Here is a 23887-nt window from a genome sequence, read left to right as displayed (position 1 = left end):
TTTCACTGTTGTAGGCTAATACTGTCGCTAAGTATTGTGTTTAGTCATGCTTACAGCTATGTTGCTTTACCATAAAGCTGCACTCATTGAGTTTTCCCACACTCCTGTCTCAAGACGTATTCAAACCCTACTAGTACATCGTGTAGATTTTAATTTTATTATCCACATCACACACCCTCAATAACAGCTTTCCTGTTGTTTGTATGTGTTTCCAGAGCCATGTCAATAAATTCTCGGGCTTGTCATTAGTTTTAATCTGGAGTAAACATGTGTTCCAGGCTGAGTAAACACTTTATTGGCTGAACCAGATCACCTCAGAGCGAAAACAAAGTTCTGTTTCGTCACCGGGACAGGGTCTGCATGCACCGCTCCTTGTATGGGATTCTAACCACTTAGAAAACGACCTTTATGTGGCCGTTCTGTAGCTCTTCTACCTTTAATCATGTTTTGAGTTCAGTCAAACTCAAAGTGAGACAATAAGTTATGTGGGCCACTAGAACTCCTCCTGCTGCTGGCCTTTCGTGAGATTGCGACGTTAGCAGGACTTGTAATGTGGAAACATCAAGGGGGAAATTGGAAAGATAAAGCATCTGTGTTTACTAAATACAAACGCACTACAAGAAATCCACAGATTTAGTCAGCATTTCTCAGTTGGTAAATGTTTTTTTAAGCTATTGCACAATTATTCTCTCTCTAAGAAGGGATTTGCAATGCTGTCTTGTTCAGTCTGTTTGTAGCCGGAACACATCATTTACTCGAGGTAGAACTGGGTCTGGGGTTTTAAGACAAATGTGCCACACTTTTAATCAACATCAGCGTTGATTGTAAATGAAGTCAATTGAATTTTGATATCCGTCATTGTAAGTTCCACTCAGTGCCCGGGCTTTTCTACTCATGAAGTCATGGTAGAACTGACTACAAGTTCCAGGGTGCATTGCACTGAAACAGCTGCAACTCCCCTGCATTTCTTCAGTCATACAACTCAATATCAGAAAAAAAAGTAATGAAATGAGAACCTTTTGGAAAAAAAAAAAGAAAAAAGAATTTTGATGCCATTTTTGTTGCTGAGTTGAAACAGCCTGAAGTTGGCCTGAACCACAACGACATCAAATGAATGGCTGGGCCCCAGAGATACGACGGATTTTAGATTTGCCAAGCAGCCCACTGGAGAAATAAATGACAGCAGTAACATCTGCAGGCTCACTAACACAATAAACTCAGACAACGTGTTAACATTCCTAGTAAATACCCTTCACCTGTAGGACTTCTTCATTAATGACACAAATCAAGCTCTGCCTATCAGGTGTTCATGATGATAATAATTGTAAAAATACTCAGAGACCAGGGTAATGTTGAACACAGCGATGTTGGTTTTAATTCACCTCGATCATGATAAATTTGGGGTTTGGTGTTTTTCTTCACCAAAGATGACAAGTCCTGTATTACTTTTGTTTTTATCTAAGATTTTTTTTAAGGTTTTGTGACATCCACTATTTGGTGGCCGCCAGAGAGTCTCTGAGTGAAATAAGGCAGTTATTGCACTGTGTTTTAGTGGAAGATAGACCTGCATGTCATCAGTAAAAAAAACAAAAACACATTACACTAACAGATGATGTCACCAAGTGGAAGCGTGCATAAAGAGGGTTCATGCACAACTAATGCCCTCAATGTTTAGAATAGAAATATAGGTTTATTAATTAGATTCAAGAAGGCAGAACAATTTTAAATGTTGTTTGCTTTCATTAATTGAAGTAGACCATATAGTACAGGAGACAAAGTAAAATAGGAGGAAAAGCCAGGGAACTTATCTGTTGCTGCTATATCTCATGGAAACGCACTCAAATGTTCCGCTGACTCATGTACTGGCGTTGGTCTTGACTTCTCTCACAGCAGATGGCTACAGAGGCTAGAGAAAGGAGCAGGTGAAAACGAGAAACAATATGTCCAAGGCATCTCAGGGTCCAGCCCTGATATTTTATTGCTGCTCAGCAGGTTTTTACATACTTTTGTCAAGCTTTACAAGTTTATTATAAAACCTGAAGTGGGTCCACATGTGAGATTTATAGACCTCTGTGTAGTTGCTGTTCCCTTTTTCTTTCCCCACTGCTGCTGGAATCAAGGTAGCCACACTTTTAACTCTAGCTTTGACATCATAATCAGAACATGTGCTTTTAAGCTCGGGATGAGGACTGACATTAACTTCATACTGGACGTAGTGAAACGAAAACCTTTCCCCACTGCTAGGGAGGAACTGGAGGACACGAAAGAAAAAGACAGAGGACAGTAGATTAAAAGAAGGAGGGAAGTGAGGACTCTTACTGTGCAGGATCATATGATTGGACGACAGCAAATGACTACCAGCCAATGAATGCTCATAAATAAATAGATTTATTACTGTTGAGATTATGGCAGTCTTTGAAATCACTAGGATAGGCAAAATGAATGTTGCTAACTTGTTGAAAAACCTTGCAGATTAAAAAAGTAACTAGAATATTTTTATATATTTTACAACTAAAGCTGATCAATATAAACTCTTAGGATTATACTTCCATAAAGTGTGTTAAGGTTGGAGTTATTATTGCAAGAAGACGTCAGCGTCTTATCTCTAAGCCATCATTCAGTGTCCTGTAAGTACTTCAATAACAATATAAGTGACATTTGTCAGTTATTTCTTCAATATCAGCTTTGAATGTTAACAAAACAAAGTTTGCAGTACTTAAAGTGAATCCTGTCTTTGAAATGAATAAATGGAGCGCGAGACAAGTTCACAGACAACTCATTTTTTATCTGTTGGCGTTTCAATAATATCCACAGTAATGTGGCTCTGCTAACAGTAGTTTTTGTTTTTTAAAGTGCAGACAGGTGATGCTTATCATTTAGGGAAATAATCTTTGGCAAGCATTCAGCGGCAGTATAGGACGATAACTCTGAGGTTCTCCAACAATCAGTTTTCATGCCTCATAACATTAATGTAAGATAAAAAGTTAGCGTGGACATTGAAATTGTGAATGCTGGCTTCTAGTGTTATTTAAACCCAAATCTTTTATATTGTGGTTGAGGAACTTTTTTCAGAATCACTTAAATGTAAATATTAGAGTCAATGCCAATGAAACCAAGAAATGGACAAATCAGGGGTGAAGTGTATCATGTCATCCAATCACATCAAAGTTTCTCAACAACTGCACTGAAATAGATCACGTGTGACCAGTAGTCAAATAAACCTTGCAGGACGTGTTCAGGGTTCAAATACCCGCCTTGATCCTTTCTGTGTGAAGTTTACATGTTCTCCACCTCCCTGTGTGGCTTCTCTCCGGGTCATTTGTTTTCCACCCACAGTCCACCCACATGTAGGCCAGGTGGACTTCAGATTATCTGTGTGTGCCTGTGTGAGTTGTGTATGGATTCAGACGACTAATGATCTGTCCAGGACGTTCCCTCGCCCTCCCTCCCATTAGTGCATTCTGGGATAGGCCGCGGCTCCAGATCGAGCCTGTTTTGCCGCCTTTTGTTTGGCATGTTTTAACGGTTGAAGTCTGCACAAGGCTTCTATTTTGAGCGTAGGAGGTTTTTACAATGTTTTCAGGTCCCTTCTCCTTGACAGCTTTGTCTGATCTTTTTTTACGAGGTGTTTTACACGCCAGCACTGCGAGTGAGAGGTCAGGTGTGACGGTGAGGTAGTTCTGATTAACTGGTAAACCTGGAAATAGTTCTGGAAAAGTTTTGAAGTGACAGCGGAAAGACGCTGTGGTATGCATGTAACTTTGAATCATTTCAAGGGAACTTTGGCAGAAGAATAACAAGACAGATTAGGTCCAAAGCTCACATATTATTGCTATTTAACATAATAAAAAAAGAAATAAATCAGAGCTCATGTCAGCACATCTCATCAAATCAAAGATTTAGCTGCAGTTTTATGACTCATTTTAGTCTTTGGATGGATGCTCATGATTGACAGACACCTGTTTGGCTGCCAGAGTGTGAAAACAACATGAATGCCTTCATACAGAAACACTGACTGGAAGATTTTGATACACACAAATCACCATTTTTTTCTTTCTCTACTGATTCCTGTACCTTCAAATGATCAGAAACAAAGCAGAAGTACACAGAACTTAAAGGGGACATTTCATGAAACATCATTTCATTTAAAGAGACACACACCAAAAACAGAGTGTTCTGAGAGATCTGGTTTATACAGGGTCACAAAACTCCTCTGGTGCTTGATTCATGTTATATTTTGATTAAAGCACAGCACAGATGTTTGATCTATACCACAGAGGACTGTTTGAAAAGATCATTTGTCCTCTAAAACAATACAGTGAAACTCAATGTGAAATAAGAAAGAAAAATGGTGTCAAAAATTGAAGAAGCACTTTTTTTAAAAGACAAGATAATTGTTTCAATCAGTTTCTTCATCATATCACATTTTATACCGTGTGAGGTCCGAACATTCAATAAACCTGACTGATTGAAAACATGAGAAATTTGGGGGGGTTTTTTCATGAAGAAGTCGTTGGTGGGCCCTGAGGCTCGAGCAGTTGAGAACCACAGCATAGACTCGTACACATTCACATGCACACATGTGAGAACATGAGTCCAAACAAAGAACTTCAAATAACAAATAATGGGAAAAAAAAAGAAGACCACATTTATGCTTCAGAACTTTGTTTTTGCGGTCAGACAATGTAACAGTTGCAGTTTTTATTACCGAAAAGAGTCCAATATTTCTTGTGCCAGGTCTAATATTGTGTTTGGAGTTTGAGTGCTGACTAATTCTGGCAAGTGAAGCACAGACTGATGTCATCCCCATGTTTGCTTTGTTATGCTAACTAGCATGGGATTTGAGCTATGTTGTTTTAGCAAAACCAGGAGTGTGCTTCTGTACAACACAGAGCACACTTCCATAACCCAAGGAGAGCAGCTTCTTCATGTGGTACAGAAGGGGAGTTGTGAAATCTGCTCCCTGTGGCAAACAATCGACCATATGTCTGATCTGAAATACAATGTCCTCCAGCGATCTCGTGTCACATCATTCTGCATGGCTTGAGCATCAGGACGCTGCAGCTCATGATTTGTAGTTGTGAAGATCTCTCACAAAAAGAATATTATTAGTATCCCTACCAACAAACTGTCACACTTATTGCTTCGGTGTGTCTGACAGCAGATACACGGTTACAATCACGTGTTGACATGCAGAGCGCTCTCCTTCCTCAGGTCCCATCCTGTCTCTTTTGGCACTCTCTTACCTTCAGAAGGCCCCACTCGTGTCCTGATAAGTAGCCTTCATCCCAAGCATGTTACATCTCCTCAGTTTTGGAGGGTGAAGGGGAAGGGGGAGGGTTAAGTGCAGGTACATGACATTTAGGGCTGTTCCACAGACCTGAGTCAAGAAGTAAACAACTCCCACGCATTGTCAGGGAAATATTTATCTTCGCTCGGAGAACTTCTCCAGATAGTGTCAACACTGGTTAAAGACACAATTACACTTGTGGATGGAAAGTAAGAGACCTCATAGAGCTAAGAGTAGTGCACGAGTGAAGCTGTCGAGGTGCAGGACTATCACACTTGAAACAAAAACAACAAGGTTCAGATTTAATAGAAAACCCTGAGTGTTGATGATGAGGCCTCTTTAACTCCAGAGCTTGTTTTTAAATCATCATTTATTCATCCTACTGGGGCCCCAAAGATTACAACTGACGCATAAAAGATGAATTATGGTCAAGAGGAAAACAAGTGTTTCTAATGTGTGTGGTTTTTTTTTGTTACTTTCTTCACAGTAACCACAACGCTATCTCCGGGCTCAGGCCACGCCAGAAGATGCAACGACACAGAGAAGGCTTACTGTGTGAATGGCGGCGACTGTTACTTCATACATGGTATTAATCAGCTCTCTTGCAAGTGAGTAACATCTCTTTTTTTGATTTTGGGTTCACCTCGAAAAGTTCTTTTTATTGTCAAACTCATAGTCATATCATTTCTTGACATCCGAGTTGTTTATTTCATTGCGAGCGATTGATGTGTGCTCTTCTTTAGTTCAGCAGCAGCATCGCATCATAGGAAAAAGCAGCCACACTGCCTAACTACCCACCTGTTGTGTATTTTAACACAAATAATGGAGCGAGGCGGTGCTCTGCTCATCCTTTTAAGTCTTGTTTAGTGTACAGGAGTGCTTCACATTAAAAGCCTTTTTTCCAAAGTGTCATGAGTCACTGGTTTAGTGGTGAGCAAATATTTATGCCTCTTAGAGGCCCCCAGTGAGGTCAATAGAATCATTGCTTACATTTAGCAGAGGGGATCAAGACCCTAGTGTAAAGTTTACTGGAGGATCTGTGCTGTCCAGGAAGAAAACAGGTTGACATTACCACAGAAACAACCTTTCTTTTTTTCTTTTTTTTTTTGATTTTGACTTTTACATTTGAGTTTGTATAAGAGGTTAGGAAACATAGTGTGCGAAGAGGTTCACGGAGGAGTTATCATGTCAAATAAACTCTGCTTTTTGTTTCTGTTTTTGCAGAGCACTGATATGTTTTCATTAATCAACAACTGTTCTGATATTGTAGTGCTCAGATTAATCATTATCAAGCAAAAAAACATGTAAAAGATTAGGTTTAAGCTTCACAAATGTGATAAGTCAATGATTTCTTAGTTTTCTGTCATATTTAACTGAATATATTCCTATTGGATTGAAAAATCTCAGCAGAGGTCCAAATAGGCGACACACAGACAAGACATAAGTCGAAGAAATAAAACCTAATACCATGGATATCACCGTGATGGATGTGAGGGAGATAAAGGACACAAAGACCAACAGTTCATAGTACAAGTGTACACCTACAGCTTATTTCAAAACCTGCTGATGGGACAACCTCAGGTATCTGTTTGATTCGGCCCTCCTGACGTCAGTGAACCTCCTCCCTGTCGGTAGAAGTCTAAACTCTGCACTCAGAGGGTGCTCAGGGTCTTCCAGGATGGCCCTTATCATGTAACTATTCATTGTTTCATGAATGCGCTGAATTAAAACAGGTCATTTGATCATCACGATTTTTTCATATTTTGTCTATGATGGTGCAAAAGGAAAAGGACAAACAAAACAGATATAATTTATATGAACTTAGAGCTGCTTCTATTGTTTTAACAATTACCTTTGGAAATGGTAATGGACATTTAATCAACCAAAAGACATGTATGTATGTAGATCATATCCAAAAAATATTTATAGAAATGGTAACCACTGTCCAAGTCATGTTTTATTTCAATATAAAAGGCTTTAAGTGTGACAGTAAAATCTAAAACATACAACACAGAATATGAACATGGCTCTTTCAACATGGTTGCCACATATTAGGTTGCTTGTTCTGTACCACCATATGTCATCGTAGCATAATTCTCTGGCCATTTTGATGTCCAGCTGAAACATTAGCGAGGCATTTGTGCCCAGTTGGCCAAAGGAAGAATGCTCTCCAAGCAGTGAGGACACGGCCGCAACAGCCGTTCAATACACTGTGTACAAATTGGAGGCAGCAATAACTCAATTGCTGCAGCTAATTCACTCACGGCCGGGGCACGGGGCCAGAAAAGTTGGATAATGCAGTGAAGGCCTGCAGGGATTTGTTGCCCCTCAGCCATCTCATTCAATATAGGCCAGGCTTCAGTGGACATTACTCACCGGCTAAACAAGTCCTGCAGACAGCGAGGCCTACTTTAATGCCCTGCTCCTTCACTTTGAGCCCTCAACTTTGTTTAGCAGAGAGGCAAGGTTCATAAATGACATAAAGAAAGGCACTCCTTGAAGTAGACTTTTTTTTAATTGCTTCATTTGAATACAGTCATTTAAAAAAAAAAAAAACCCTAGAAGAAGTACAGTATGTGGTCTCTCCAAAAGTATTAACCAAAAGTAAATAAGTGATGGTCTATCACATAAAATGGCAAGGAGATTTCCTTTCAAAGAAATTGGCTGCAAACGAGTAAAACATACAATATTTAAAAACGAGAGAATGCAATCGCCAAAAAAATGTATACAGCAAAAACTCTGGGAATTCATAAACATGTACATTATGAATCACATAAAACAGAAATGAAAAAACCTGCAAACCCAGTCATTGTCACAAAACAGTTTTTAAAAAATGGTTTAACTTTAAATTGATATGGACGAGTGCCACCATACATTTTGGTAGGAAATGTTATTCCATTTTTTTCCCCGCTTTTTATAATTCATTGAATGTCTGGTGATGTCATAAAGTGTGTCAAACCTGATAAGAGAAAAGCTGCAAATTGGTAGAATTTATTGAACAAGTTGCATAATGTCAAACAACAATTGGTTAAAGAACTTTCAAATCCTCATAGAAAATGAGTTATTTTGGAGTAAAAGCAGATTTTTCAACCTGATATTTTGGTGACTTGTAACCAATCCTCTCTTTTCTGTGTCAGGAATGGGTTACGTGAGTGGACCAGATACTCAAAGTCTACTATTGACTGTAAAGTTTCATGTCAGCTAACATATTGAATCATTTATTGTCTTCCATCTGACTTCTTGTGTTTAGTTTTGATCAAGTTATAATTAATGTTGACAGTGATTTATGTCCCCTGTTTCAAAGTAAAGATAAAAGAGTGCTAATGGAGTAAGCAGCTGCACCACCCTGGATATTTTGCACGCTCATCTGATTTTTAAATTATGCAGTGACAGTTTATTTCTTTCATCTGTCAGCAAAGTCTCCTTGGTCTAGGTGGTGTTCTCCCCCAGTTAAGCACCATCACTCAGGATGAGTAATTTAATGCTGAATGTTATGGTGCTCCTGGGAGGCGTTGTGTGAAACCAGTAAATTACGACCGATGACCTCTTGTTGGATTGGTGGTCTAGTTGTGACTGCAAGAGGAATGCTGGTGCCCCTAAAAGAGCAACTGCTCTTCCTAATGTGATTATAATGAGGAAATATGGCTCAGGCCGGCACACTTGATGGTGATGATACAGTAGTCTGTCTTCAGTTACACAAATATTAAGCTTCATGTCAGAAATCCCTTTTGTAACTTCAAACTCACAGTGAACAGAACGGTCCAGACATGTTGAGCGTTAAAGAATTCTCCATTTAAAAATATATTTCCAGCCCTTGAAATGTTGGTTATTGAGTTTTCACTGTCCGATGGTGTTAGTTGTAAAACTGTCATATCTGCAGGTTATGAACACAGCGTTTTTGCTCCCAACAGGCACCAAGAGAGTAAACCACATTAGCCTATTTTCAGCTTTGCTGCACAGGCTTGCTAGGATTGATTTATTGATCACCTACGAAGCTTCTCTGGTCCTGTAAAATACAGACTGAGGTCAAAGAGAGGGTTGACCTTTGCGGTTGGAGCCCCTGAAGTCTACCCTGCAAATAAAAAGAATAGTTTCTCTTAAAAAATATGAAGACATGAAGGATAAGTGTGTTAACATTGTATTTCACTGCTAAGGACAACCTGATGAGATATATATTTTTTAAAACCATTACTTACTCATGTACAGGACAAAATCAGCAAAGAAATGAGGTATACCACTTTGTCCACAGGGGGCCACACAATCATCACAAAGAAAGTTCCTCAAAGTAGGTCTTATTCATTCGTGTATGAAAAAATATTTTATTCGTAATATGGTATTTAAAAAAAAAAAAATCAGTGTATCTTTTATCTTTTACACATGATCACCAGTTTCTTTTATTAACATTTCTTACATATTTACAACAAATTTACCTTTGTTGTTTCTGGTTGCTGAAAACATTTATTTAAGTATCCCAACTTACATTTGTAATGTTGCCATCTTATTGAATCCTTATTATTCTAACCCGTGAGTCCACATTTTATTTCTGAAATTTAAAATAATTTAGATTAGATGGACAGACAGTTTATTGATCCCGAGGGAAATTCAAATGGATGGGAATATATCAGCCTACACTGACGCCTTTGGTGTGTACTGTAAGTGAACACATTAGTAATCTTGGAAGTGTTAAAGTCTCTTGTGTTTCTTACTCTCCAGTGTGAAGTTTAATTGCGAAAGGTCACTGTAACAGTTCAACTCATGTTTTTGTGTTTCTCCTTTTCATAACACGTCTGCTCTTTCCCAGATGTCCAGATGGATACTTCGGCCCGCGATGCTTACAGACTGAACCGCTGCGGTTGTACATGCCCAATCCTTTTAAAAGTATGTCCGCTTGACTTGAGCAGCAGAGCACAGAGACACAGTTGTACCTGGATTACCTCTGTGGACTCTAGCTGCCCTCCTCTCCCTTCACCTTCCCCTGTTCTCTTCCTCTTTCTCCTCCTTCAGGTCAACACGCACTGAGCTGTGCACGACACCCCGCACACGGTGGTGTCATCCATGGGAACACTCTGCTTCGGCTGTCTGTGGTTGTGCTGTTGTTCTAATTCTGTGTCTCTCTCCCTTCCCTCCCTCTCTCTCTCTCTTCTCCCTTTCTTCTATGCATACTCTCCTATCCACTCCACTTTTGCCCTCTCTCTCTCGTCCTCTTCTTCACTCCTCCACCACCACCCTCCTCCTTCTCCTCCCTTCTCTCTCTTCTTGTGGCTTTATTTCTTTCCATCAGGTGTCCAAATGACTTTACTGGTGACCGCTGTCAAACCTACGTTATGGCCAGTTTCTACCGTATGTCGATTTCCTCTTCTGTCACTGTGTCAGACTGTCCTCGTGTCATGTGTGCATGCTGGTGTCAAGAGAGATTGCATTAGTGTCCTGTAATTACATAATAGTTGTGTCTGTGACTCCTCCAATGACTCATTCATAGGCTGGCATAGTTTAGCAGAGAGTCTGTGATTGTGTTTGGTCTGCATGTGATGTTGGGTGCCCTTTAACTCGCGCTGTGTTGCATGTGCACTCGCAGAATACTAGCTGATAGTGAGTGTGATAGCAACAAGTAGGTGGATGAGATGCTTTGTGAGATTGGATTTGCACACAGTCAAGTGCATGTAACAACACAGTCTAATGGTAGAACAACTCATCAATTTCTAGACTATACTTATATTTACCAACAGTGGTGAGAAAAAAAAAACTGACTTTAACATGCAGAAACCTCAAGCAGAACCAGGCTCAGTGGTGGACAATCATCTGCCGGTACGAAAAAAATAGAGAAATCGATGGAGACAATCAAACAGAGGGTCATTAATTATAATTGGATCAATAACTGTTGGTGTCTCGCATGTCCACAGCAGCAGGCTGTCCCAACCAATGAGCCACCAGACCCAATGACACAAGGGAGCAAAAATACTGACTGACTTTAGCTCACCTTCTAATGCAGCTCATTTTCTGCAAAGAGATTTAAAGCTCCTGTGAGGAGTTATTAGCCTGTTATGAAACAGACTCAAATGTTAATGCCTCTGTTATCCATGTCCATAATCACTGCCACTAGATTGGTGTCCGAAGGTTGATTACTAGCATCCTGCCAAAAAACATCTTTTTACACGAGTACTGAACAAGATCAGCAAAGTCAAAGGCATACTGCGTTATCCACAGGAGTCCCCAGAATTAGCACACATAGAAGGTTCCTCACAGGAGCTTTAAACACAACATGCTTTAGACTACCAGAGCCGATTGATTAAAACAGTTAGCCTGTAAATGTTTCAATGCCAAAAGGCATGACAGATGATTGAATCAGTACAACAGGGAACCCTTGATAATGTATTTTACTCCAACAAAAGTCAACAAAAGACACGTAGGGCCTCATGAAGATAGTAAGTGTGAAATGATGGCCTGTTTAAACAGAACTATAGTATATAGGTTATACATGAGCTGAAAGCATTCCTGTTGATGATTTAAATTTAATTTTTGAATACTATCATTTTATTTTTATGGATAATTGAGGATTTGCCAAAGGTCCACTAATCAGTAAGGAAAGATGTTGGGGTGCCTGCTTTATGTGCTTTATGTGAATATGTATCAGCAGCACATTACGTCAACAAAAAGGCCAGCTGTTGAAAAGGAGGCATTACTTTTTTCACCTAATCACAGCCAGCTCTCAAAGAAAAAACACCAATCCAATGTATAGCCAAAAAAACTTTGCTGTCTATCACATTGTGACAGAAAATTAGCTTTTGTTGAGGCTCAGTAACATGAAAATATACAAACATTCAGAACAGGACTCACATTAGATAATAAAATAGTTTAAAATACCCTAAATAACTAAAAACACATGCTCTCACAGCACATGTCCTCAGTGTGGAGTTCATGCTCGATACCACAGTGTCGTGTCAAAAAGGTTTGCTAGCCCGGGGTAAGAGAAGTCAACTATGCACCGCTCAACATCAGAAAACACATCTATCACCAGCAGAACTAAAGCAAGATTAGATGAAGGTTTGTGGAGAACTACAGCTTGATAGATCTTGCCCTTAAGGCTTTTATTTATTTGAAAATCGGGCACGCGTTCTTGTGTCATGCATTTCCATATTTTTAGCTGTAGTTGTCTTCGCTTTACATCAATATGTTACCTGTTGGTAGCATGTGATGACATGAAAGTAGAAAGTGACGCGATCTTAATGAAACATAAACAGGAGATTTCATTGAGGACTTGGCTCCCCGAAGGAAGCTACACAGGGTTAAAGAGAGTGTGTTTATAATAATATAGTATTAAGTGTTAAACCCCTTTATTCATTTCAGATTATACAGCCTCCTGTTATCATACTGCAGATTTGCCAGCATCATGTCTTTGCAAGTCCTTGTGGTTTTGATTCAGAGTGGCATCACAGCTAGGAAAATACCAACCTCATCTGCTTTCTCTGCTGCCTGGTGCTGCCTTCAGAGTCCCTGTGGTCTGACTTGTCGAGCTTCCACATACTGTTTGTTGTATGTTGGCTCAGAATACAATACAAAAATCCCCTTCTTAAGTCAAGTAATTTTCACATTAAATCGTAATCCACTACGCTGAAATGACTTGCTCTTTTTTGGCAGCGAAGACGACGTTGTGTGGGAGATCTTTTTCCTACACTCACTTTTTCTGATTTCTGTTTAAGTTAAGTGCAGCTGTGCGACTGCTTCAAGGACGGCTGTTATTTTCAGTTCTCATCCAGTCACAGACCACATCTGATTTATATACATTTATACTATGTTTATAATCTCTGATCCACATTGCAGCTATTTTCATTCTCAACGTATGAACCTCAAATACTGCTTTAATTCTGCGTTCCAGTTTTACGTATTTGAGAAATTTTACGAGAAACGTTCATTTTGCACAGTTAAATGCAGTTAAAAAAATATTTCTTATTTGCCACTGTTTGATGTTAAGTGATGCAATCCAACTACTTTCTAGCTCAAGCCAATTGTAGCCAGTATAATATAATGTTTACTTGCAGCTGAAAATAGTGTAAAAGGTTCTTCACAGAGAGACAACATTTAAATCTCACCTAAATCTCAGTGTAAGACGCAATATCTTACTACATAAAGCTTTTAACCTGTGTAGTTCAAAAGTGCAGAACGACATTTAAAATAAGGTTAATGAAAGCCACATCCATATATGATAAATGTAGAGGATTTAAAGTGAGCTGTTATGGCCTCTCACATATTTCACATTTTCTCCTCACAATTAAAACAAATAAATCAAATCTTTCCTCAAGAAGCAGGCACATGTGCATGCACACATCCATAAAAACACGCCTCCTGTGGGGGCGCCTCCCATCCCCACGAGACACCAAAGAGAAGGAGGATGGCTTCTGCTCCTCAGCTATAAGGGCTTGGCTTTAAAATCTCATGTTGTCATAAGAACAGCTGGGACTTTCTTCAACCCAAGTAAAGCAAGTGAGCTGCCAGAGATATGGACTCAGCTGGTTGGCGCAGCCTCCCAATGGCCTCCCTCTGCCATATAATGTAAAGTCCAATGATAATTCTTTTTATTCAGTGGGATTGTTCCGATACTGTACAGACACACTCCTTCTAACGTGCCTGTTCATGTGATGGGTGTGTTAGGGAACAGACAGTGTAGCAATTTTTAGAAAGTAGAAAAACCTAAACCAAAGGTAATCTCTTCAGATGACGCATAGTTTCCCCATGCAGCAGTAATGAGAGGCTTTGCGCCTCTTCCCATTAGGAGATTTAGATAGCTTATGTAACGACAACAGCACTTTGAAAACCTGAAAAGAACTATCTAAAAAAAACACCTACATTTAACATTGGACTGTGTTGAAACATACAGGAGAAAAAAATCACAGTAGAGAAACGTGAAAAGCAGGAATCGAGAATGATTGCAGTTTCAGTATTAGTCATGAAAATACAGAAGACATAAACACAAGTAGTGTGTCTTAATGTAACTTTGTGTTGTATGGTTTGGAGTGTGATTTGCATGCTGTTATGTGTGTTCTGGTGTCTCGTCTTTGATGTTACTGTCCACGTCAGTCTGACAATACTGACATTGGTTTTCTTGTCTGAGTTACTGTAAAGCCTGTTTTTACTTGCTTCACTATATTTAAGAAGGTGCCACTCTCTTATCTAAATCTGGTCTCTTTTTGTTTTTCTTCCACTTGTCAACCCTCTGCCATGGCAGAGCATCTTGGGATTGAATTTATGGGTATGGAACAATCCATTTTGACTCTCAGTCCTAGCAAAGCTACTAAAAAATGTCCTTGGTTTTGACTTGCTCCCATCTGTAAATCATATTGTCCTTCGATTAACCAATCAATCGGTGGATCAGTCCTACCATAACTTATTGTGATGACAAACCCTCGATAAATTGCAAGTGATCCTCCATCAAACATCATTAACCTGGATGTCATCACCTGCACAATCATGAGAAAGTAGAACCATTAACTGAGTTTTTTCCGTCTTACTCACGTTTTTTGGACTGATTTTTGGTTCCTTGTTCCATCTGTAACAAGCATGGTGTATCATGTTTGAAGCATCCAGATGTTTTTCCTCAATCTTCATCTCTTTCTATCATAAATCCTTTTAATCTCATGCCTCTAGAGTCTGTCTTCACCTTTGATATGCCATCCCCTTTCTTTTTATTTATGTGTGATCTTGTCCATGATTCTCGCATCACCCTGTCTTTACCAAATCTGAAATGTAACTTTGAAGTATGAAACATAATATCTGTGTTACTGGTTTGAATTATCCTTCAAGGAGTAGATGCTGTGATGTGAGCATGCCATGCTAAATTTAGAACCTACAGTTATGTGTTTCATCTATCTGCTGCTATTTCCATCCGCCTGCAAAGTTAGTTCTTGTTTTCTGCTGCTTTTCCAGAAAAGGGCTCCAGTGGTTGACATAGTTGAGTTGCCATTGTCTGTTGTTCACCATTTATGTCCTTAAAATAAATGATGAACAATACCATGTGGACATTACGTTGTTTTACCAACGCTAATATTGTTTAAGAAAATTATTTCTGTATTGTATCAGAAACTTGACCCATGCTGGTGGCATGCTGGTACAAAATGGCTGCTCGTGAATGAAAGAAGGAAACCTCGGATGGAAGGAGTTCTACAAATTCAATTTATTTTTATTACATTATTTATCAGGGAGCAAACTACTGTACCTCTTTGCTCCTTCATTTTTCATCAGGGACACAAAGAGTCTACCTCAGCCTCTCACAAGCTCTTCTCTGGAAAAGCAAAATGCATCAGATTCATGTTTTGTCGTTTTGCTTTTGAAATGTCACGTTTGTGAAATAATTGTGAGAAAATCCTATAAGTGTGCTTACTAAATGCCTGAGTAAATGAAGACTTCTACAGTTGAAAGAGATTGTTGACCATTGACTTTACAAAATATTATCTTATGTCTCACACTTATTAGGAAGCTCAAAATGAATTGATCAGAATTGAATTATTAAATATGGGCATTGCAATTTAACATAGATTCAATACAGAGCATGAAACCTATGTACTGCCTGAGGATTTTTAGCTATAGCTAATTTCCAACTCTTGTCCTAGTCAAAATGGTATTTTTTCTAAATTTGTTGAGAAATCCACAGCTTAAAAAGGAGTGCTATTTAGACTTTTTTTAGGCATAACAACAATTTAATAATTTTAATAACCCATTAGCTAAGGTTAGACACCTGCTGGAACCATTGCCGAGCTGAAATTGTGTTTCCTTGGTAGTTCTTTGCTTACGTTAAGCAGCTAAAACGTATAGTGTCATATAACTCTACCAAGCAGTCATATTAGTTCTTCAGCCACTTCCTCGCTCGTGATTTTAGCTAGACTGCTAAATGCTAACATTAGATGTTGTCTAATTGTAAATGAGTCAGCATGTTTGTTGTTTAAACTAAAACATGGCTCGAATTCCCGCGTCATAGCCATTTTATAAGTCATTTAACAATTTAAAAGCAGAGAATTGTTTGGGTTTTTTGATACCTTAAATCCATTTTGCCCTCGCTCACTATAGGAAATGACAGCTTTGTAAACTTTGTCAATTCATAATGGGATTACAAAATGTTAGGAGAAACTTAGTAATGGAAATGGGACTGAGGAACAAACCGAGCATGGCCAAATCACAAGTTTAGTAAGGCTATGTGCATTCTTAACAGGTTCTTCGAGCCATAAATAAGTCACACAAAGCCTCAGCCATCATTGTGATAAAATTATATATTTTTAGAGAGTACAGTTGCTTAATAGATTAGTCTAACTATCACTGAGCCCCTGTACCCTCCCACGCTGCCTTACTGCAGCACAGGCACCAACAGCATCTGTTGTATTTATGATTAAGAGAGGGGAGAGGTTTGGCTGTGAAGAGAGTCTTCAGGGTAGCAAAGATGAAGCTTCATTCTGCTCAGGATTTAGTCCAAAAATATCAAAAAAGAAATTAATGCAGATCTACACTGAAATTTTGGGAACCTGTTCCTTCAAGACACTAATTTTTTTTCCCATCTCTTTCTCTCACTGTGTGCATGTGGTGTGTGTGGGTGCGTCTGCGTACTTGTGGGTGTGATGTTGACAGAGGCAGAGGAACTCTACCAGAAAAGAGTCCTGACAATCACGGGTATTTGTGTGGCTCTGTTGGTGGTGGGCATCGTGTGTGTGGTTGCCTACTGTAAAACCAAGTAAGTCCTGCTGACAAATTGTCCTTCTCATATAACAATGTTCAATGTATTTATAAAACAAAAGTTTACTGTTCACTCAAAATACAGACTTATTATTGACAGTGACTGTTATGATTAGGATAGTCAGAAATAATGGATTACTGAATTTTTAAATGTGAGATTGTGTCTTTTAAGAATTTATACAGGTAACATAGTTAATCTGGTATTTAATCAAGAAAGAGAGTTAAGGATGAAATGATTGTTTAACATAATTTTGCAACAGGAAACAAAGAAAGAAGATGCACAATCATCTGCGACAAAACATGTGTCCAGAACATCCCAATCGTAACATACCTAACGGACCCAATCACCCAGGACCAGGCCCAGAGGAAATCCCCATGGCAGATGTACGTTTCTAAAGGAATTCCTAACATTAGTAAAGACTGCACAAACAGATGTAGCTATAGCAAATGTTTTCATGCTTAGTGACATCATTAAAGCCTGTTCACATTTTTCCATCTGCCAAATCCATTTTTCCTGCAACACAGTACATGTCAAAGAACATCCCTGCAACTGAACGAGTCATACGGCCTGCGACAGAGGGGTCCTTCCCTGCTAGCCATGCCTCTTCCAGATCTCATAACTCTTCCACACGAGCCCATTCATCAACTCACAGGTGAGCATGCACTAAAAAAAGGCTTTTTTTTGTAACTCGATGAATTTATAAAAATGTACAGCTTCTGGGAAGTTTGAAAGCTTCTTTTACAAAAGCACCACTTATTTCAGAAAGAAATGAAGAAGAAAAAACAGTGGTCGTGCTCGGGTGTGTACATGTTAACACAGTTTTTATTTGTCAGACACGAGGAACGGACATGGAGCCTGGAACATTCTGACAGCATCCTCTCTGACTCGCCGGGAATGATGTCATCGTCTGTGGGGACCAGTAAATGCAGCAGTCCTGCGTGCATGGAGGCCCGGGCCCGCCGCGCTGCACACTGTGGTTACTCTGACCCCCATCGGCCGGGCCTGCAGTACGGAGACTCCTTCGACTCGCTTGGAGACTCTCCGCACAGCGACAGGTGGGAAACAGAACTGCGTGGCTGCTTTGACTTTGGGTTTGTGGGATACATTTTGAGAAGCTACATTTTCAGGCCTGAGTGATCAGTCAGGGCACCCAGAGACACTTTGTGGAAAGTGACATATAGCCGGCATGATGACGGCATACGCCAAGGTAGGCAAGAGTGACAAATAGCGCTTATTTCAATGGGAACATGCTGCTACAGTAAAACTATTCTCTGGCCTTTATTTAACTCTGATTGACTTCAGTTTCCCATTTAACTTTATTTAAGGAACCGTGTGACCTTTAGAAAATACAGTCATTTGCAACACTGCCCTAAAACCCCAAAGTATATGTATTTAATCTTTGTGTTACAGCGAGAGGTCCTTGGTGGGATTAGCCTAGCTTAGCACTAAGAATAGAAGCAGAAAAAAAATAGTTAGCTCTTACTGTCAGAGGTAGCCTTTCAACCACTCCAAAGTGATCTATATTTAGCCCACTACTATTTCTGTACTAAGTGCATGGTAATAAGTCTCCTCGTTTAAGATGTCAACATGGAAAGAAAGTTGTGTTGCAAAAAGTTGGATTGTTACTTTAAAACAAACATTGTACTACATGGTAGCTCAAATACAATATATTTAATTGTGATGATGTGCTTTTAGGTGTTAAACAAGTGCCCTATTTCCGTCAATGTCATCCATGGCCCATGTTTGAACTTCCTTTTTAAATGCTGTCGAAACACTCCCTAATGTTGTTGTGGTAACATCTCAAATTCCAAAATGTCCTCCCTGCTCTGCGCTGGTGTTTTGGATTATAATACATTTCACAGCCAAATACCCATCACTCAACAGGCATATATTAGCGATGGGCTGGGAGGAAATGTGGGATTTGTGAACACGATTTGGCCCTATACTGAAAAGATGTACTGTGTGTTTTAGCATCAACACTACACCCATAAGGACAGCTGCTTAAGATAGAGAACTCAGCCCCAGTTAGTATGTGTGGCTTTGTTTACTCTGTAATTGAAGACCCTGTGCTTAAGGCTTAAAGAAACATGCTAAAGATTGCTACACATGAGGACACACTGCCTTTTTTGTTCTCATCACTTCCTGTACACTCAAGCCCTTGTTTACTTCAGTTGAAAGTCTTTAAAGCACTTGTAACCCAAATAGCATTCCTTGAGGAACCCCTTTTCTTTCATCAGGCATCAGCCAATCCGATTTTAGATCACAATTACCAAATGTAATGTACATTAAAAGTTTGATCAAACCTAAGCAGGAAGCTTTAAGAAAAACAGAGCCCAGTGAAACCATAAAAAACCTCACACGATGTGACAGTAAGACATCTACATGGTATAAGCTCAAAGCAGATTTACTATACAGCATTTCATTAAGGTTACATGTCAATGAATAAAGGAGGTCACATGCAAAATGGTTTAATTGCTAAAACACTTGTGCAGGGATGTCATAGCAAACAATTGGCTGTGCAATGCAAAGTAAAAGTATGGCCAGTTTTGGAAGAAAAAAAACAAACTCACAGGAAAAGCAAAGGGATCAAATGCAGTACAACAAGATACTGTAATACTTGATTTCTTTCAAGTTTGTGTACTTTCAAACCTTATAGATCAATGAGCAAGGATGGATGCAACTGTAGGAGTCACCCGGCGCTGGCCTGCCTTTTAAATGAACAAGGCAGATTTAGACGCTTTGCACTGAGACTATTTCCAGATCTAAAGAAAATGCTTGGTGACACATGCATACTCGAGGTGTTTAATATGCAAATTAGCAAATGTCAATCTTGAATCATACTTTAACATCGGGTCCAAAAATGGAAGTAATGGACCAGTGAGGCTCTTAAGTATTTATAGCTGTTTTATGGATGTATCTGCAAATGATTTCAGAATTTCTGTCCAGCACAAGATGCCTGCTGCAGCAAAAGCTTAGACATGACATAAATCACAAGATAGCACTTTCAAGTAAGCTGTGCTGGCAATTATCAGCTAAATAACTTGTGTCTTTAATCAAAAAAACTAACCAGAAAAGATGTTTCGACCTTACAGTAACCTTTAAAGCTTTTAAACTGTAAGATATCAGCAAGGCCAGCATACAACAAGCATAAATAGACGTTGGCCATTGAGCTGTTGTGCAGACACAGATTGCATAACCAACATCCCTTCAGAGTCGTTTCAGGTAACAGGCGCCTCTTCCATCATGGGGAGAGCATCTGAATTAGCTGAGTCAGCAGAGTTATGGGAATATCTCAGCCTCGCACACACTGCCCGTTGTTGTTTCCTAAAGGCATTACACCGGCTATTTCAAACACTGATGCACAATGACTCAACATCATTGATATTCTAACTTCAGGTTTTGTCTTAAGTGTAGTAACATGCATGTTTAGTTCTTTAGTGAGTAATGTATTAAGCATGTATGACACAATAATGACTACATGTTTCGGATACTTTGACAATTAATATTCCTCTCATTGGAGATTAAGCAGAGATGGAGGAGGGACCTAAAAATGGCAACCATGACAACAAACTATAAAGACAAGACTCCTGTCAATCAACAAAACACACTCCACCATGTATCTGTCATTAAATTTTAATATAAGCGTGACAGAAAAAACATCTAGCAGCCATTGTCTATCTTTTTTGCATGTTCATCAGCATGTTTTTACAAATCTTCCTGAGAAAACCAAAGAAACAGTTCACTACACAGTTACAATAGCTGGCTGCCCATTGTGCAGGTAAGATATTATACAAAGAAATTAGGAACAGTGCGGTTCTTATTAATTATTCCATGCTCTTTCTAAAATGTTACTTGAAAGTAGGTGAATGTAAGACTAGTGGAGGGATTTTTACGTTTTATTTTAAGGCATATTAACGCAGGACACTTGATTAGCAGGACAAACTTGTTGTGTGTGATGGTTTGGAGCCTGAGGCTGGGGAGGAGAAGAGTTTGCTCACCATCAATCTTCACTGCAGACGGAAGGGAAGCCAACATAGCTGCTCCTTCTAGACAACCTCAAGCTGGGCTTTGGCTTAAACAGTTTGGAAAGCTATCATATAGTCACGTGAAAATGGAACTCATTTTTAGTGTGAAAGGGTGCTTTCACAACTAAACCGTTTGGTCCGCTTGAAACGAACTCTAGCGCGGTTTGTCGGATAGTTTGTTTGGTTTGGGGTGGTGTGAACGCTCAAACGAACCCTGGTGCGGCCAAAGAAACAAACTCTGGGTTGAACCAAGTCCACCAAATTGTACATGTGAAAGCGACCTAAAACTTCCTCAACTTGTTTGTTTTGGCTTCATTTGGAGTTAGTTTAATATAAGTTACCGTTCGGAAAAGTTACCAGTTTGCATGAACATAATAATAGTACATTTATTATAAAATGGATCCAGAATAGACCCCTGAAGAACAGGCCATGAAACTTGATGGTGGTAAAGTCAACTTTCCTTAAAGGTCTTTCAGTTATGATGACAGAAGTCCATTCAGTCTTTAAAAAAAAAAAAAGATATATTTAGAAGAAATAATGAACTGAACTTCCTCGTGGCTTGGTTTGTTCATTGACTTGGCAGAATACTTGTGAAAAACTTCAAATCCTGCTTTTGGAACACACTAAATTTTTCTCACTTCTGGTTCTTGATGTTCTTGACATAATTCTTTCCCTACTCTGTTTTTATTATAGATATGTGTCAGCTCTGACGACACCAGCCCGCCTCTCACCAGTGGATTTCCATTACTCATTACCATCGCAGGTGCCTACCTTCCAGATCACATCCCCAAATGCCAGCCATGCCATGTCTTTGCCTCCTGCTGTCCACAACCCCTACCCACTGGAGGATGACCAGCCTCTACTACGCCGCTACCAGGTGCCGCTACATGATGCACAGTGCCAGGAGCCCTACCGGCAGCAGCGTCGTACCTATCTTAATGACAGCAGGGGCAGCCTGCCCTCCAGCCCCTACCGGCTGGCTGAGGAAGAAGACTATGAGACCACCCAGGAGTATCTCTCCTCTCGAGAGCAACCAAAGAGAAGTGGGTCCGGTGGAACTGGGAGCCGGCGCTGGCGGAGATCCAGACTGAACGGCCACGTGGCCCCACGTGGATACGAGGCGTCTCGGGACTATGGATCTCGAAGCTGCCTAACAGATAGTGAGTCCGAGGAGGACGGTGAGAGCACGCCCTTCCTCAGTATGCAGAACATGAATGCAGAGCCGTCCACCATCTACAGGCCGGCGGACAGTCGGACTTCTCACTCATCGGGGCGGCATAGTGGGCATGGAAACATGCACACGAGACTTACACACTCACGCTCCAAACCGGACAATACACCCCAGTAAAGAGTGAAAATGAACCAACGAAAATCAATATAGCATAGACCTGCATCTATAAGAAATATTTTTATTTTATATAACTGACAGATATTCTAAACAAATGAAATATTTATTTTCATTTTAGCAAAAGTTGTCTACTAGTTAACAGCAAAGACTTTTTTATAGGGAAAACTCTATTTATATGTACATTTTGATTTACAGCATAAAAGATGTGCCAGTTTTTTCACTACGTAAAAAATAGAGTAATATTGTGGTGCCTTTTGCTGTATGCCGATGCCAGAGGGCCAGTGGAGGTTTTTGTAGCCTTTCTTATATGGACGCCTCATTTTTTATACACGTTTGTTTTGGTTTTTTCCTCTCTGGTTTCCTGTTTTACTGTTTTCTTTCCAAGTTTCATTCTTTGAGGAGTCTAGCCCCACTGGAACATAACCCCTTCCATGTCACGCAATATAAACCACTTCAACATAAAGTGTATGTTTACATTAATATGATTCGCCTGTAGGATTTTTAATTTTAGATCTAATAGAATGCCTGATGAATACAGTTTAGATAATGTTTGCCCTCTGAAGAAAGTCTAAAGAAAGAGAGAGAGAGATGAATTGACTGGTTGTGTGTGTGCACAAATGACCATGTGTGTGCGTGTGTTTTTGTGTGTTTCTGTGTGTGTGGGTGCGAGTTTGTGAGCACACGCACGCGCATGTCAGTTTGCTTGCATGTAATTGTGATTGTTAGATGAATTTCCTAGTTTGTTGTGGTAAGATCAAAAATGTGGGTCTCTTGGTGTCTCAGCAGAGCTGACAGAGTGTCTCAGAGGTCCACAGATTAGTGCTTTATCAGAACACTGACCCTCAGTGTAGGTGCACAGGTAAGGCTGCTGTAGGCTCCTATGTTATGCAGGTCATTGCTTGATGTGTTTACAACTATTCTGGCCCCTCTTTCCAGCCTGCTCCAATTAGGTCCCTTTTTATTTCCCAGCAGGTTGTCCTCATGTAAGCCTGTTATGAGGCTGACAAACACTGAGCCGCTCGGCACAGGGGTGACCCCTGCCATCAGAGGTGATGGCAAAACAAAAAGATTGCATCTGTTTCCACTCAAATCAGCCCCCAATCACATGCCTCATCATCCTTCTGTGTCCATTCTGTTTTGCGTAAAAGGCCAGCCACACAGTGTCTCAGGATTTCCACATGCCCCCCCCCCTCTCCCACAGACACACAAACCTTAGACCCTGTTCACCCATTTCCTCGACTTAAGGTCTACCTAAGACTGAGGTTCTCAGATAACGAAGGCCCAACTGTTCACATACATCCTATCAGTTCCCTGAACACTCCCATACAAAGAGAAAAGAAATGCCAAGTGGAAGCAGAACAGTGCAGAACACACTCTACAATATAAAAGAAATAGCTGTGAATCTGTGGAGGATCATACAATGCAAAAATATGCAAACTTTCTATTTTGCTGTTTGATTACATCATTTTCTAAGAGGTGACTGTAGTGTGCTGTGTGTGTAAAAAGCTATG

General features: G+C 39.8%; 1 protein-coding gene across 2 annotated transcripts in view; it reads left to right on the top strand.

The window, feature by feature from the left end:
- nrg2a (neuregulin 2a) overlaps nt 1-23650 on the top strand; it is a 77005-nt gene extending 53355 nt beyond the window's left edge. For both annotated transcript variants that reach the window (XM_079355424.1, XM_079355425.1), the window contains exons 4-11: nt 5778-5898; nt 10572-10630; nt 14511-14534; nt 16898-17000; nt 17263-17386; nt 17528-17655; nt 17837-18058; nt 21722-23650. In XM_079355424.1, the coding sequence (XP_079211550.1) occupies nt 5778-5898; nt 10572-10630; nt 14511-14534; nt 16898-17000; nt 17263-17386; nt 17528-17655; nt 17837-18058; nt 21722-22376 (1436 nt within the window). In that variant the 3' untranslated portion in view covers nt 22377-23650. The remainder of the gene's footprint in view (nt 1-5777; nt 5899-10571; nt 10631-14510; nt 14535-16897; nt 17001-17262; nt 17387-17527; nt 17656-17836; nt 18059-21721) is intronic.
- The last annotated feature ends 237 nt before the right edge of the window (nt 23651-23887 follow it).

Source organism: Symphodus melops (assembly GCF_947650265.1).
Source record: "Symphodus melops genome assembly, chromosome: 11".
NCBI classification, from domain to species: Eukaryota; Metazoa; Chordata; class Actinopteri; order Labriformes; family Labridae; genus Symphodus; species Symphodus melops.
This window is presented reverse-complemented; position numbering and strand designations above follow the sequence as displayed.